General features: G+C 34.7%; 3 protein-coding genes across 4 annotated transcripts in view; all 3 read right to left on the reverse strand.

The window, feature by feature from the left end:
- Positions 1-1,431, reverse strand: part of LOC107005201 (SWI/SNF-related matrix-associated actin-dependent regulator of chromatin subfamily A-like protein 1) — a 13,039-nt gene extending 11,608 nt beyond the window's left edge. The window contains exons 1-4 of one of the 2 annotated variants that reach the window (XM_015203731.2): positions 1,120-1,429; positions 474-534; positions 241-368; positions 102-157 (exon numbers count right to left, since the gene is read on the reverse strand). In XM_015203731.2, the coding sequence (XP_015059217.1) occupies positions 102-157; positions 241-368; positions 474-534; positions 1,120-1,293 (419 nt within the window). In that variant the 5' untranslated portion in view covers positions 1,294-1,429. Of the gene's footprint in view, positions 1-101; positions 158-240; positions 369-473; positions 535-1,119 lie in introns of both variants that reach the window. The other variant, XM_015203732.2, reaches the window with a different exon arrangement.
- Positions 1,432-2,174: 743 nt separating this feature from the next.
- On the reverse strand, positions 2,175-8,035 carry LOC107005770 (ABC transporter B family member 11-like). Its single transcript, XM_015204428.2, has 12 exons — positions 7,524-8,035; positions 6,972-7,026; positions 6,687-6,862; positions 6,382-6,603; positions 6,053-6,291; positions 5,361-5,886; positions 4,978-5,251; positions 3,964-4,838; positions 3,615-3,881; positions 3,257-3,520; positions 2,869-3,162; positions 2,175-2,743 (listed from the first exon to the last, which is right to left on the reverse strand). Exons 1-12 carry the CDS (start codon positions 7,842-7,844, stop codon positions 2,390-2,392), a joined length of 3,867 nt encoding a protein of 1,288 aa, XP_015059914.1. The 5' UTR covers positions 7,845-8,035; the 3' UTR covers positions 2,175-2,389.
- Positions 8,036-11,975: 3,940 nt separating this feature from the next.
- On the reverse strand, positions 11,976-15,580 carry LOC107007557 (50S ribosomal protein L18, chloroplastic). The gene is made up of 3 exons (XM_015206227.2): positions 15,316-15,580; positions 13,112-13,273; positions 11,976-12,289 (listed from the first exon to the last, which is right to left on the reverse strand). Exons 1-3 carry the CDS (start codon positions 15,490-15,492, stop codon positions 12,140-12,142), a joined length of 489 nt encoding a protein of 162 aa, XP_015061713.1. The 5' UTR covers positions 15,493-15,580; the 3' UTR covers positions 11,976-12,139.
- Between the last annotated feature and the right edge of the window lie 470 nt (positions 15,581-16,050).

Here is a 16,050-nt window from a genome sequence, read left to right on the forward strand (position 1 = left end):
GGGGGGGGACCAGCAGTTCTGTTGCCTGCCTACACCTATTTGAAAGGAAAAGCAAGACTGAGGGTGGAGGAAGCATAACAAAGAAAAGGACAAGAATATACCTCTCTTTTGCACTCCAAGTAGCTTTTGGGATTTTACGGCAAGCTTCAACAAGTATCTGGTAGAAAATAAGGTCCACATTGTTTCAAAAATCCAAAATGGAACTCTTCAACAAAATAATGCAAGTAGGCCAATAGCTACCTGGTCATATGAAAACTTTGCAGCAATATTTCCACTTGCATGAAGGAAAAATTTAGCATAGCGCTTTTCTGTTAGCTGTTTCACGTGATTGTCATTATGAGGCCCAGAATTTCCAACAGAGCTTTTCCCTTTTTTATTTGTCATGGGGTTTTGGAGGACAGGCATACAGGAGAGTCAGAAAGATTGAAAAATCAGATATAAGCACCTTAAGATGGAAAATGCAAGAAACTCACCAGAGCCCTTATCATATCCTGATGAAGGTCTTATTATAGGTGCAGCAGATAACACATCTTCCTGCGACAGAACCCGAAAAGCTAATAATTTAGTTACTTATCAGAAAAAGCCTAATACTTTAGCTCAAGTTGCACCAACACATAAATACAGTTACATAACATGGATGCCAAAGTTGCTGAATTCTTCAAAGATACCACAAAAACACACTAAAACATGCAAATATCCGTAACCTAATGTGTCAAACAATCTACCCTTTCAATTTGAAACCTTAAGAACGTAGGTGGAATAATTCCAAAAACATACCCAATGTAATAATCCCACAAGTGGGATCTAACGAGGATAAAGTATATGCAGACCTTACCCCTCCAACAGAGATAAAAGAGGTTGTTTCCTATAAACTCACTGCTCAAGGAAAAGCATATCAACGCAAATGGAAAAACTAAATAACGAAATTGAAGAGATCACAGCAAAATACTCCAGAAAGAATAATAAACCATTCTAAACAAGAAAAAAAGAACAGTAACTATAACAAAATAGTGCAATAATCGAACTACGAAATACAATACACACTTAACACAAATCAAACTAAGTTGAAAAATCCCAAATGGGTATATCACCGAAAACATGTGTAGAAATGAAACTGACCCTTTTATATGAAACCCCAGAACCATTAACATCTCCTTGAAGGCGAGATGATTGCAAACAGGAACTCGTCGTAGCAGAAGAAGAAGATGCATTTCGCTCAGCAATTTGCCTTAGGGCATCTCTTTCAAGTTTATCCAATTCCTCTGCACTCAATTCCCAATCATCAAAATCCATTTTTTCCTTCTTCTTCTTCTCCAAAACTCCAATTTTTTGAATTTCAAGAACTGCTGCCCCCGGTTTTTCCCCCCAAATTTTGGGGGTTTTGAGATAGATATTGAGTTTTTGACTACTACTCAAATAATATACATCTTTCAATTGGCAAAAAAAAACATCCTTAATAAAATAACAAGAATCATCCTTAGTTTTATTTTTTTTGTTAACAAATTTATTGAATCAATAAAAAAATATTTTTTAATTTGATCATGTCTTAGATACAACGAAAAGATCAAAGTTACTATTAAAAATAATGATATGAATAGAAAATAAATCTTTCATTTTCAAAATTTAAATTTTATGTGTTTTTAGTTTATATATTTTTTTGCATCATCAAGTAAATTCACTTGCAACAATAAGTAAGTTTCGATATATATATATATATATATTAGAAAGATTATGAAAAAGAATTTATTTAAAAAATATTACGTCCAACTATTTTAAGATTTTTCTTTAATAAAATATTCTGTACGTATGTACATTATATACAATGTGCAAAAATGATGAAAATTTAGTGAAATTACGCTTTAGTTATGAAAATAAAAAATAAATTACATTATTTGAAATTTTTGAAGCTGAGATTGTATCTGGCCATACTTTTTACAAAGAATATTTTGAATTTGAATATATTTTGTATGAAAATGATTTAAATCCTCAATTTGTAAAAAATAGAAAAATTACCCGACTTGACTAACTTAACCATGTGTACATATATTCATTCGATTTGATACTTTTCTTTTTCTGGTGGCATGAGTTTCTTAAAAAAATACATAGAAGAATGAATCTTGCAACTTTTTAAATAATGCAACGATGTATACATGTACTTTAGATTTAAGTCATACTTCAGGGAGCCAAAATCATTGCTAAAAGTTAAACTCATCAATCTCTATATAACATGTACTACTTCATAGTTTGTCTCTATCTGACTTGTAGGTCACGAGTTCAAGCCGTAGAATCAGTCACTGCCGCCACATCGCAAAACATTGGTTTGCAACCTTTTCTGGAACTTGTGTGAATGCGGGATGTTTTGTGCACCGAGCTGCCCCTTTTATGTACACTACTTCATAGTGCTAGCAGACTTTGATACTAGAGAAGCATAAATACCATCTTGTCTATTAACCAAAGTTTCATGATTTCCTTTCTCCACAATTACTCCATCTTTGATTACAACTATAACATTAGCTCCTTTAATTGTTGACAATCTATGAGCCACCACAACTGTTGTTCTGCCTGATCTAACTCTATCAAGTGCATCTTGTACTACTTTCTCAGACTCCGCGTCAAGCGCACTTGTAGCCTCATCTAGTAGTAATATTTTTGGACATTTTACTATAGCTCTTGCAATTGCAACTCTTTGTTTCTGTCCACCAGATAGTTGTATGCCCCTTTCACCAACTACTGTTTCATAGCCCTGCACATTGTTACATGATGAATCTTTATCTGTCTGATATGTGAATATTCTAGAAAATATTGAGCTTAACTGAAGAAATGAGGATTTATATAGTCGATCCCAACTTGTTTGAGACTGAGGCGTACCTGTTGTAAGCCACTGATGAAGTTGTGAGCATTTGCTAACTCAGCAGCAGCTAATATTTCTGCTTCTGTGGCATCAGTTTCTTTTCCATATGCTATATTGGCTCTGATTGTGTCATTGAACAATATAGGCTCCTGGTTTACTAGTCCCATTTGTTCTCTCAACCATTTCACATTCAGCTTTTGAATTTCTAGTCCATCTAATGTGATTAGGCCTGAATTCGGATCGTAAAATCTTTGCAACAGGGAAATAACTGTTGATTTTCCGCTCCCACTTTCTCCCACCAGAGCAACCGTCTAACATGAAAGATAACATTTTTTCATCACAATTGTTGTCAAGTCGCGTAACAAGACTGGGAAGTGGTTCTATGAATAATGCATTAGAATTTACCTCACCAGACCTAATGGCTAGGCATAGATCTTTTAGGACTTGAGCCTCAGGTCGACTTGGATAATTGAAACTGACATGTTGAAACTCAATGTTTCCCTTCACATTGTCCAATATCATTCCTGAGTTATTGTTCGAGTCTATCTTGGATTGTCGGTCAAGAAGGGCAAAGATTGAAGAGGCACCAGTTTTGGCTTTGGAAGAGTCGGGAGCAAGGCCACCTGATTGAGAAATCGCGGTAGCTGTCAAGCTAAGACCATAAAAAACCTGAAATTCAGAAGTAGGAAAGTTAAATGACAGAGAAGGAACTTATAAACAGGGAGACTTGAAAAAAGTTCTATGTTTACCTCTCGAGACTTACCCGAAAAACCTCAGCAAATGTGACCTTACCGGACTCAATCAATCGAGCACCAGCATAAAAACTGGCAGCATAGACAGAGTACAAGCAGAACATCGAAAAACCAAAACCTGCACCACACGATAGCCCTTCTTTTATTCCAGCTCTAACTGGACCTTTGCATTTTCTTTTGTACAATTGCACCACCTTCTCTTCGGCTGAGAAAGAAGCCACTGTTCTGATACTTCCAACTGCTTCACTAGCAACTTGACTTGCATCCTCGTATAGTTTCTACAAGAAAATTTTACTTGCATAAGCACTAATTGCTACTTTTACTTATAAAATTTTGTTAGAACAGAAGTTTGGAGCAAACCTTAACATCAGCGCCACCGCCATTAGTGTATTTCATGCGCAGATATCCATGTAGTCCAATTAACGGCACCATAACTATCATTATGAGTGCCATTTGCCAGCTTGCTTCAAGTCCAATAACTAAACCAGCTATAGCTGTTGAAGTATTCTCAACAAGCAAAGCAAGTGACTCTCCAAGCATACCTCGGACAGATGCTGCATCTGTAGATAGTCGGGAGCCAATTGCACCAATCGAGTTCTCCTTTCTGTCGAACCAACTAATCTCCATGTAAACTAATTGCTCGAAGCACATTAGGCGAATTCTCTTGATTAACTTACATCCTGCTACAGCGAAAAAGAACGTCCTCAAGGGTTTTGCTAGTAAAGATGTGAATCCTAGACCAAGAAATAACAATGACCAAAATCTTGAATGCTTTCTGAGTTCAGGAGCTGGCTCATAGAAAGTCTTAATAACATAAGAAAGAAGTACCCCGTAAATAGGTAATATTAGAGCATTGACCACTGCAGCTATGCAACCAAGTAATAATTCTGGAAGCTCTGATCTGGTCATTAAGGCCAAACGATAAAACGTGTTGTCTTTATCCTTCCTCAATTTAACTGTTGAATTAGGATCATGACATTCACCAACTGCTTTCTCTACTGCACTAACTGAAACGGATGACGGATGATGGCTGCTATTCTCAACTTCCGATGAGTGCCTACTTGATGATCGTGTCACGAAAATCTGGTGATTTGATAGGTTGTAAGGATTTATGATGATCTCTTCGCTATCCAGTTCATTTGAATCTTTCTCTCCTGAATATTTGCTAAGTTCTTGCAACTGTATAAGCTGAACATATGCTCCTTCCTTATTTCTCATCAGTTCCAAGTGGGAACCTAAAAGTTTGGAAGGTATAAGAAATCAGCATTCTAAAATAAGACGAGATTCGCCAGTTAACAAACATACATGCATTTCTACTGTCTTCTTTATCATCTGCAATCCAATTTGCTGGAAAATATTGTATATTCGACACACCTTTTTCAATGATCTTTCCCTCCTGAAGTACAGCTATTGCATCTGCATTCTTTACTGTACTCAAGCGATGTGCGACGATTACTGTAGTTCGGTTGATCATGACACTATCCAATGTCTCTTGAACAATCCTCTCAGATTCTGCATCAAGAGCACTTGTAGCTTCATCTAGAAGTAGAATTTTGGGGTCCTTCAGTATAGCTCTTGCAATAGCAATTCTTTGCTTTTGGCCTCCGGATAACTGACTTCCGTGATCGCCAACTCTGGTATCTAGTCCCTGAATTAGAAGGAATAATGGCCAAAAACATTTTTTATAAGCTATTGAGAAGAACTTTAGATAGCTATAACTTGATGGAAATTAAAACGAAAGAACTCTAGAGCCTGACCTGAGGTAATTTATCAATGAATTTGGAAGCATTGGCAAGTCGAACTGCATCTTTAATTTCTTCAAGTGTTGCATCATCCTTGCCGTAGGCAATATTATCCTTTATCGTTGAACCAAACAGCACAGGTTCTTGGCTAACAAGGCCAATTTTCCCCCTGATCCACCTAAGCTGAAATTCTTTGATATTTATACCATCAATCAGAACTACACCAGCCTGTGGATCATAGAACCTCACTATAAGACTGATCACAGTCGATTTTCCACTTCCACTTCGTCCTACTAGAGCTGTCGTTGTTCCCTTAGGTATCGACACAGAGAAACCATCAAATATGCACTCTTGTGGTCTTGCTGGATAACAGAAATGAACATTCTTAAGTTCAATGTCACCACTAATGTCAAGAAGTTTCCGTCCTTTCATATCATAAGGATCTATGACCGGCTTTCTGTTTATTGTCTGAAACATTTTAAAAGCTGCAGCTTTTCCAGCAGCAAATGCACGCAAGCATGGAGATGCCTGTCCTAAAGTACTGTAATTACAAGGAAAACAAAGAATAAAAGACCAATAATAAGCAGATATAATTTAGAAAAGTAACGCTTAGTATATATATCAGTGTCATCAATCAGTGTAGCCTCCGGTCCATCTTATGAGTGAGAGAAACTAAACGTACAAAGAAAATCCAGAATAGAACTTACAAGGAACCAGTCAGCGTAGCCATCATGACATTCATCACATCTCCTCCAGTATAGTTGTGGTCCAATATCATTTTTGCACCATACCATATTGCTAAAGCATAACTTGAATAGAAAACAAAAAAGAAAACACCCATACTAAGCCCTGAAACCAAACCCTCTTGTACACCAGAATGGTAAGCTTTGTTCAGAGAATTGTGATATTCAGAAATAGCTCTTCTCTCCCTAGTATATGATGCAACCTGCACGATCACAACGCAGCTTAGTGAATGAGAACTTTTGAAATAGTTGAAAATTGAAAAAGGAAGTGTCTTTTTTCCAATTCTTCATACAGTTCTAATTGAGCTTATTGTCTGTTCAACCACAGTTGCAGCTTCTGAATAAGCAGTCTGTGCACGTGATGCTAGTTTTGCCAGAAGAATAGTCAAGACAGCAGAAGATAGGACAAGTGGAGGAATCGAAGATGACAAGACCAACGCTAGACGCCACCCCTTAATAAAAGCTATTACTAATCCTCCAAGGAATGTAGCTAATATCTGGATAAATTTTCCAACCTGCAGTTTAATGTGAATGCAGGCTAAGTCTTCTAGAGACATCAAATGGTAATGATATATATAGGCCTGTCTTGAAGAAATACCTTTTCGCCAATGGCATCTTGAATAGTAAGAGTATCACTAGACAGTCTTTCGATAATGACACCAGTGTTAGTCTCCTGATCGAAAAATCCAATATCTTGTCTTAAGATAGTTTTCAGGTATAAACATCTGATTCGAGCAGCCTGCCTTTCCCCCGTGACCGTCCAGCAAGTCACCTCTGAAAAGATGCTAATATGAGTACTGAGTTTTCTTGGTCTTAAAGAGAAACTACTTTAACAATGCCATGATAACAGAAGCAAGTATATCGTCACGGTAAGTATACGTACGGGCAAATGTAGCAAGACCTGAACCCAGAGCCAGATAAATGAATTTAAGGCTTACCTGAAAAAATAGGGGAAAGGAAAGTGAAGTGCAATATATATAAGACCAGATACAAATGTTCATGGTAAAAGCACTTATAGGCTCAATGTGGCGTCACCAAGGGACAAACCCGTGAGGTTTCCTTACCTGTCATGGACTCGAGATGTCACAAATATGATATCAAAGTTAGACTCCTATTATGGTGGGGGGAAAACTAGGATACTATGTCCTTAAGGGGGTATATGATGCCCAATGAGGACGGGTCGAGAAGAGGATCGGCAAGCTTCTGAAGAAAGGAAACAGAATAACACCTTAGGTAAACCACACATCGGAAATGAAATGAAAAGTGAAGTGTCATATGAGAAAGAAGACAAGTAAACATGGCACGAGCAACTTTGGACTCGATGTGTCATAGCCTAAGGGACAAAACGACCATACATTCCTAGAATTTGGACTATGACAGATAGATCATCAAGAAAACATAACCAGAATAGCATTCTATTGAAAATTCATTGTACCTTAGAAACTTCACCAACAACTTTATCGTTATCCAGAGTCATTCCAAACGAATCAACTATCTCTCCAAACAGTACAGCCATCATAGAAAAACTAATTCCACTACCAACAGCTGCGATCGAACCAATAATCATCAATGCATGATCCATTGTATCAGCAAAAGATAACAACTTATAGTATGGAACTTCAGCAGCAGCAGCAGCCACTTTCTGTTTCTCTGTCTTGTCCTGTCCTCGTGCACAACTCGAGCCATCTGAGGATACTAAAACTTTATTTTCCATGTTATCGATTCCTCGTTCAGTAGCATTCTCTTCTTCCATCATCCTACTTCAGCCTGATTCTCCAACTATTAGCTTATTACTAGCAATATGGTCAGAAAAGAACACAACTTTAGCAATGTGGTCAATAGCTAATAACAAGAAAAATATCCATCTGATGGCAACATGTTGAGCATAATAACAAGAACATAAGGATTATTTTGACTATGTCAAATGAAAAAAATGCATACAATTGAAAAATGAATCAACTCCAACTACTTGCTGCTCTTGCAGAAGACTATGTTGCTCGGACTCTTCAGAAATGTTGACAGGTGTATGTCGGATCCTCCAAAAAATAACGCATTTTTTATTAAAACTTGTCTTTTGCACAATTATCCCATACAAAACCACAACGTCTTTATTTTAAGGGGAAAAAGGTTTGATATACCTCTCAAAGTTGCGATTTAGAGTTATACACCCTCGTTACGATTACCATTACACAAATAGTCCAGATATCAATAAATTTTGTACAGTACAGTAAAAATATATTTGTCATTGTTCATCCAATAGATGACACTTCCTCTGTCAAACATATTAAAATAATTCATATGTTTTATACAAAAAAATTAAAATACTTTAATAATATCTCTTATTTAATTTTTTTTTTAGGATGAAAGTGAAATCCAAACAATGTTTCATCGAAGGTAAAAGAAAGAAATGTTATTATCACATCAATGTGTTGATCACTATTCACTACCAACAATCATCACTATCAACTATTATTGCGTATCGTTAATTATCACTATCAATTAACAATCAACATCAACGTAATTATATATCGTTAACCATCATTATCAGTCATCACCACAGTTATTATGTATCATTAACCATCAAATATCGTCAATCATTACTATCAACAATTATGATATATCGTCAATCATTACTATTAGTCATCACCGTCTTGATTATATTAAATTGCTTGTTTTCTCTTCTTGTGGATCCCATTTTTTCCACCAATTGAGCTTAAATAAAGTCAAACTTGAAATTAAAATTAAAAAATAAATCTTTTACCTTAAAATTCGAAACATAAAAACAAGAAGTGCGGCAAAATTATAATAATTTTTTTGATAATATTTTTAATAAGTAACCTAGTAATAAATAGCTAGTTGTGCACCCAACACACGTCACATATGTTTGCTTCGTTATCATTAAATAAAAATACCTTGAAATTCGAACTCGTAACATACATCTAACACCTAACACGTATTACATAACACCAATCACATGTTGTATCTTTACGATAGAACCAAAACCTCTCGAAGGTTAAATCGGTGATTACATGCACTTAACAACATATCACTTGTTACGTTCTTATTAAACCAAAACACACGAAGTTTCAACATGTAATGTACGTAAATCAAAACATTATTTTCCGAGTTTATACCATGCACTCAACATATATTTGGACTAGAAACCCCGAAAACTAATTTTCTTAGAAAATACTATACAAAATTTATGTACGTATATCTAACTCACACATACATTGTGTGTTGCATTTTTACTAAGTACTAAACTAAAATCCTAGAAAAAATAATTGAATTTATATTATATTAAAGCTATAGAAAGTCAAATTAAACAATTAAAAAATTATAATTTGTTAGTTTAATTAGTTATATAACTTTGATAATTGGACTCATCAACTTTACGTCAACGTCATATGCCCAAATTAATGAACTTCACATGGAAGGGGCCATCAATGGAGCGTGAATGCCATGTGCACAAATACTTCTAATCAAATTTAAAATAAAAAGAATGGGGTGTGGGGGTGGGGTGGGGGTGGATGGTGATTTTTTTGAGTCGATAATTTATCGAAAACAACATATTTATCCCACGAAGGTAGGAATAGATTTACGTGTATACCGTCCTTCCTAAACTCCATTATGAGACTCTATCGAGTATGCTGTTGTTATTATTATATAACGCGGTATATTGAAAAAGGAATCAAAACATATATTTTTATCGATCGAAAGTATAATGTGTTAAGTCAATATATCACAAGAAGTCCAAACTCAAAATTTATGAATAGTTAAAGGACCAAAAATGTTTCTCTTGCTCCGTCTCAATTCATGCGGCGTTGTTTGAATTTCGATAGTAAATATATAGTTTGTGAATTCGGACATGAATTTCTAACTTTTTTGAAATAAAATTTACATATCTGAAGTATTATAAGTCAGAATAATTGATAGTCAAGATGTATAATAAAAGTACGATTAAAAAAAGTAATTCATCTGAATATTGAAATTTGAAAAATATCACGTAAACTTAAACGGAAGTGAAACATTTTTTTAAAAAATGAAAAAGAGATTACATAATGAAACAGTGCTATTCTCACGGATCTTGCCTGCCTTTTATGGGCAATATAATATCTTTACTTTAAAAAAATATTGTATTGTATCTATATGTGACACGTAAATTCTATATAAACCAACCAAATTTTGTGTTGTTAGCCAATAGAAATTTAGATATATCACATATAGAATAAGATCATATAGTAAACACAAAAAAAAAAAAAATATTTTTACAATTTCATGGCAACTTATCATCGTGATAGAAAATCTACTTCATGGGTTCGAACAATCACATCTCCATTTAGAAAAGCTCGAACTTTATTCAATCAAGAATCATCGAGGGATAAGAAGTCACATCAAGAAGGTATGTATGTTACATTTAGACGTAAAACATGTGTTTTTTACTTCGGTTTTGTGAGTTCGACTAACTCAGACATGAATAACTATGTTAAAACGTAAAAATTATAGTTATTATGATCGTGCTAACTTTAAATTCTCGATTAACTTTGTTCAGGGCCGGAGAACCATATGGTAAATTTGCAAGTGGAAGTAATGGCTTGTCCATATGATGATGTTCAAGTGATGTGGTCAATTTTAGACAAGTCAAACACAACAACTTGAACCTTTTTTTTTTGTTGTTGGACAAGCTATCAAGTATCAAGAATCAAGCAATTTATGTACATAGTTGCTAGTGTCTTGAAAGGGAGCTTGCTAACAACGATAAATTTGTTTTTGTGTGATTTATACGTCAAGGGTTCAAGCCGTGCAAGTTGATACGACCCTTTTTTTGAATTTTCTGTAAAAACGGAATGTTATGTGTACCGAACTGTCTGTTTTTTTTTTAGTTGCTAATTGTCTTGTGGATGTGGTGGCTATACTCTTTGACACCCAAAAGCAAGATTTGGTAAAATTTGTTAATGCTTCTTAGTTTGGTTAGGTAGAAAAAACAAGTGACAAATTGGTTGTTATTCAAGTTATAAACTTGTTTTTTATGCCAATTTGTTTTTTTTTTAAGTTCAATCCCTATGATCAATAAATATCATGGAGAGATTTCAATTGTATTTGGATTTGTATTGTAATTTTACATTTAAGGGTTGTTTTGATTCACAAACAAATTATGCAACAATTGTTTATGTGATGAAATATCAATGATATGGTTATTATGATGTGGTCAAATAATGAAGGAATTATTATGTAATGATAAATAATATTTGGAGATATTATCATAATAGACATTCTTATTTCATATTTTATTTTCACATATAGATTCTTGCATAACTTGATAGATATATTATTTAATAATGTCAACCAAACACTGCATTGGCTATTTAGATACTATTTTTCTGATATGATCAGCCAAACATTGCTATGTTGCATTATGTAACAATTATTATTTCATAGTCAAAAAAAAAAAAAAAACCTGAGCTATCATTTTTCGCGATTTTCGCACTCGCAACTGTTAGTTCGTTTTTTCTATCCGAGTTATCATCATTTGTTCATCTGGATGTGTTCTAATACATAAATGGTGATCTCTAGGTACGAAGATGGACCAACTGGTGATAGTTCAAGTAAATAAAGAGAACGACTAATAACGAGTGTGAAACTCTTGAAAAAGTGATTTGTATTCGTTTTTTCTATCTGAGCTATCATCATCTATTCAACTAGATGTGTTCTAGTACATAAATGGTGATCTCTAGGTGCAAGGATGTTAGTTCAACTTAATAAAGAGAACGACTGATAATGAATGTAAAACTCGAGAAAAAAATGATAGTTACGGTGTGTGTTTGACCATTATCTTGTTGTTTTAGTTAAGTTTCTCTAAATAGGAAAGCCAAAGCCAAATCTGAAGTACAAAAGAAATAAAGTTCTCATCTAAGACAAAAATTGCAGATCATACATTTAAAACTCCAGTTCATCTCTCTTGTTAGTCATGAGTTTTACAAACTGGAACAAATAGGAAGATTGGAAAAGGACATTTGCACAACAAAAAATAGGAACAACGAAAACCGCTTTCTAAAACTGAAGGCCGTGTTCTCGTGCAGCATCAGCAAGAGCTTCTATCCTTCCGTGGTAAGGATAACCTCCGCGATCAAAGGCTACTTTCGTGATCCCTTTCTCTAGACATGCCTTAGCTATGACTTCCCCTACTTTCTTTGCCACTTCCTGCAAACAAAAGGTTGTTATGATAGAGCCTACTGTTCACTAACAGCATAACAAGTATTCAAGAAACTGTATTGATGCAAGAAAATTGCCAGGGGAATCACATTGTAGTAATTGTCTCCGGTAACTCTACCCTCTTTTTGCTGTTTTCTGTCTCTTAGTTCATTTAATCATTTTCGTCTGGAAGAGTGGTTGCGATATGCCTCAGAGGTTCAGCAAAGAGATGCAATTAGAAAATCAACAAAATCCTCATAAGATCTTCCTATCAATGCTGCAACTGACCACATCATGTGATGATAGTTCATATATGTTTTATGGCGTAATATCTAATAGCATCAACACTATTCTAATAGGTGGAAAGAACTCCATCATGAACATAGCAGAGCGTATGTATACATCGGAGAGATAATGCAAATGTTATTACGTTTGCCACGAAAGAGCAATCAAGAGATGTTAACCAAGACAAACGGTGCCAAAAACTGTTTGATATAACACATTTCAGCTCAAGCTATATAAGAACATAAAGTGTGACGGGGGCTAAATAATGTGAAGTTACATTCACGAGGGTAGGTGTACTTCAATTGATCAGTATTGCAGCTATTAAAGGTTGGGTGACGCATGGAGCCTCGGGGAATTTGAAGCACAAGAGCAACAATTTCAGTCGACCTACTCAACAAAGACTACAATAATATCTGCTTACCTTTGCAGGGAAATACAAAATCTGGATAATGAGAACCCGACAACTCTTCTCGTATACTTTACTAAACATTACTCCTAAAAGAAAGATCTTTAAACCTTTTTGAGAAAACATATTTGAGAACTTACTGCAGTGGGACCAGCAGAGTAGTCAAATTCCTCAGAGATTGGTTTCTGCATCGTTGAAGCTGAAGCCAGTGTGTGCATCTTGGAGTCATCAATAACTTGAACATAAATATGTTTGTTGGAACGGAAGACACACATTCTTGGTCTTTCAGGTGTCCCTTCAACCTGAAAGTCAAAAAATGTGTTGTAGAATCGACTGTTAATGATATATGCACCTTTAAGATTCTTTTGATAACGGTAACAGTGAATTAACCTTTAATATTCATGCAATAGAATTCATGAATTTACATAAATAAAAAACGAACCAGAAAGAAGAGGACCAAGGAAAATAAGAATTACTATAAAGTAGCATATTAATCACAAATATATGTTTACATGATTAAATAGAGTCTATTCCATACAAAAAATTATGGAAATGGAATCAAGGAGAAAGGTGATAGAGGGTTCATAGCTATATGTTGTATAAAGGCAAGTGCAAATTGTCTTATGTAAGTGTGGATGTATTGTTTTTCTAAAGTTTTTACAATAAAAATATTAAGATTTAGGGACTTAAGACAACGAGGAAAAAGAGAGCTCATCCTTTTCAATACACTTGAACTGGTGTACTTTCTTTGTCTTAACGAAACAGTATGCAAAGACAGTTCTAGATCTTTCAACAAGCATCTTCATGCCAAACTTGTAATGACTTCCTATATTACACTGCTTCTAAAGTACTATCTTTTCAAGCAAGCATATAACAGTAAACATTAAAGAGGATCCATCTATCCCCTCTGCCCATAATCTATGGTAAAGAAAGCGCTTACAGTGGAATTCTTAGAAGGAGGTCAATCTAACATATTCCTAAAAGTTCTAGAAAGGTTATCAATTTTTCCTTCCCCTCCTAGTCACATCTTTGGGTTTCAATCTCAACACAATGCTCTATTTACTTCTCTCCTTTCCTCATGGTTTTTGTTTGCTATGCTAGTTAAATAGCTCTACCATGCAGCAAATACATTATTTGGGACTTGTTATTTGTACAACTGTAAATTCACAGAGAACAAATTCAAGACCCCAAGAAGAGATAGCACTGCCACATAGTGGTAAACAGGTTCAACCTTAATGAAAACGACTACAACTACGTCTCAACCCCTAGCAAGTTGGGGTAGGCTACATGAATTCCCACGGACCATATCACTCCATTTAAGCGAAAACAAAATTAACCTTATTCCCCCAAAAAACAATTGAAAAAGGTGACCTTTTCCATTTCCGCAGCTAGTTAAATACCTCCACTATACAACAACATCATTTGGGACTTGGGAGTACAACTCTCAACGCATAGATCACAAATTCAAGACACCACGAAGAGATTGTATCCTCACATTTTGGTAATAAGATTAACCTCGATGACAAGACTACTACAACTATGCCTCAACCCCAAGCAAGTGTGGACGGTTATAGGAGTTCTCACTAACCATGTCAACCCCATATAAGCGAAAACAAGATTGTTACCCCGACAAAAGCAGAATTGAAAAAAGGTGGGTCTTTTTGGTTACCTCAGCCAGTAAAGTACCTTCATTTTACCACAAATTCAGGACCCCAAGAAGAGATTGCATTGCCAATTGGTAAACAAGATTAACCTTAACAACGACTACTCTGCCTCAAGCAAGTTGAAGCCGGCTATATGAATTCTCATTTACCATGTTGCCCCATTTAAGCAAAAAACAAGACTAACCAAACCAAAAAGAGAACCCCCAATCGAAAAAGGTGGCTTTTTTTGTTTCATGTACTAGTTAAATACCTCCATAATACCACAAATTCATTATTAAAGACTTCAACTTTATTCAACCCACCAACAAATTTCATTGCCACATGTTGGTAGAAACAAGATTAGTTCAACTGACATAGCTACATTAAACCGTGAATTCACAACCCAGAATGCTAAAACCTCAAACTCAAAACCCCACAAACAGATATCATTGCCCCATGTCACTAAAAAACAAGATTAACCCAATTGACATAGCTCCATTACACCACAAATTCACACCCCAGAATGCTTAAACCTCAAACTCAAAACCCCACAAACAGATATCATTGCCCCATATTCACTAAAAAACAAGATTAACCCAATTGACTTAGCTACATTACACCACAAATTCACAACCCAGAATGCATAAACATCAAATTCAAGACCCCAATAATCCAAAAACAACATTGTAAATAGAATTTACCTTCTTGCGAATACGAATATGTCGAGCAGTTCTGTCCTCCCTTCTTGTTTTGGCCTTAGCTTCAACCGTAAGAACCCTAATTGGTGTTACCAATTTGGGACGAAATTGAAAATCAATCTTCTTGCTATCACCACAAGCGTTGTGAAGAAACGAAAGTGAAAATGAAGCACAAGACATGGCTTCTTCTTCTTCTTCTTCTTCTTCAAAGAGTGTCACTGTATTTTCTTCTTTTGAATTTTTTTTGAAGATAATAAAAAGGATAAGATAAGAGGGAAGATGAGTTTATATATGAAATAAAAAAAATGCTGATAATTATTTTTTGTACTAATTTAAATAAAAGTATTTATGAATATTGAATAGTATATGACATTTTAGGTAAATTTTTCTTATAGAGAAAAAACTTAACATGTTTATAATATATAGCTCAAAAATAAATATAACACCTTGTTTTCATCTGTCAGTTTAAATATAATATTTATTTTGATTATTATTGTAATTTTATTATACCATGTCGTTTAAAATTTATTGTGATTAAATAACGACGAAGAGATTTATTTTATGTAACAATCAATTTGGTGTAATCACATCGTTATTTATGTATTTTAATGTTTTCTACTCATTTTACGTATTATTTCATAAATTTAAGAATTACTTACTCTATTATTATTTTTTTGGATATATTTTAGGTATCACATAGTTTTAATATAAAATTACAATCTACCTCTCTTTAGTTTA

The sequence above is a fragment of the Solanum pennellii genome, chromosome 12 (assembly GCF_001406875.1).
Source record: "Solanum pennellii chromosome 12, SPENNV200".
Classification (NCBI taxonomy): Eukaryota; Viridiplantae; Streptophyta; class Magnoliopsida; order Solanales; family Solanaceae; genus Solanum; species Solanum pennellii.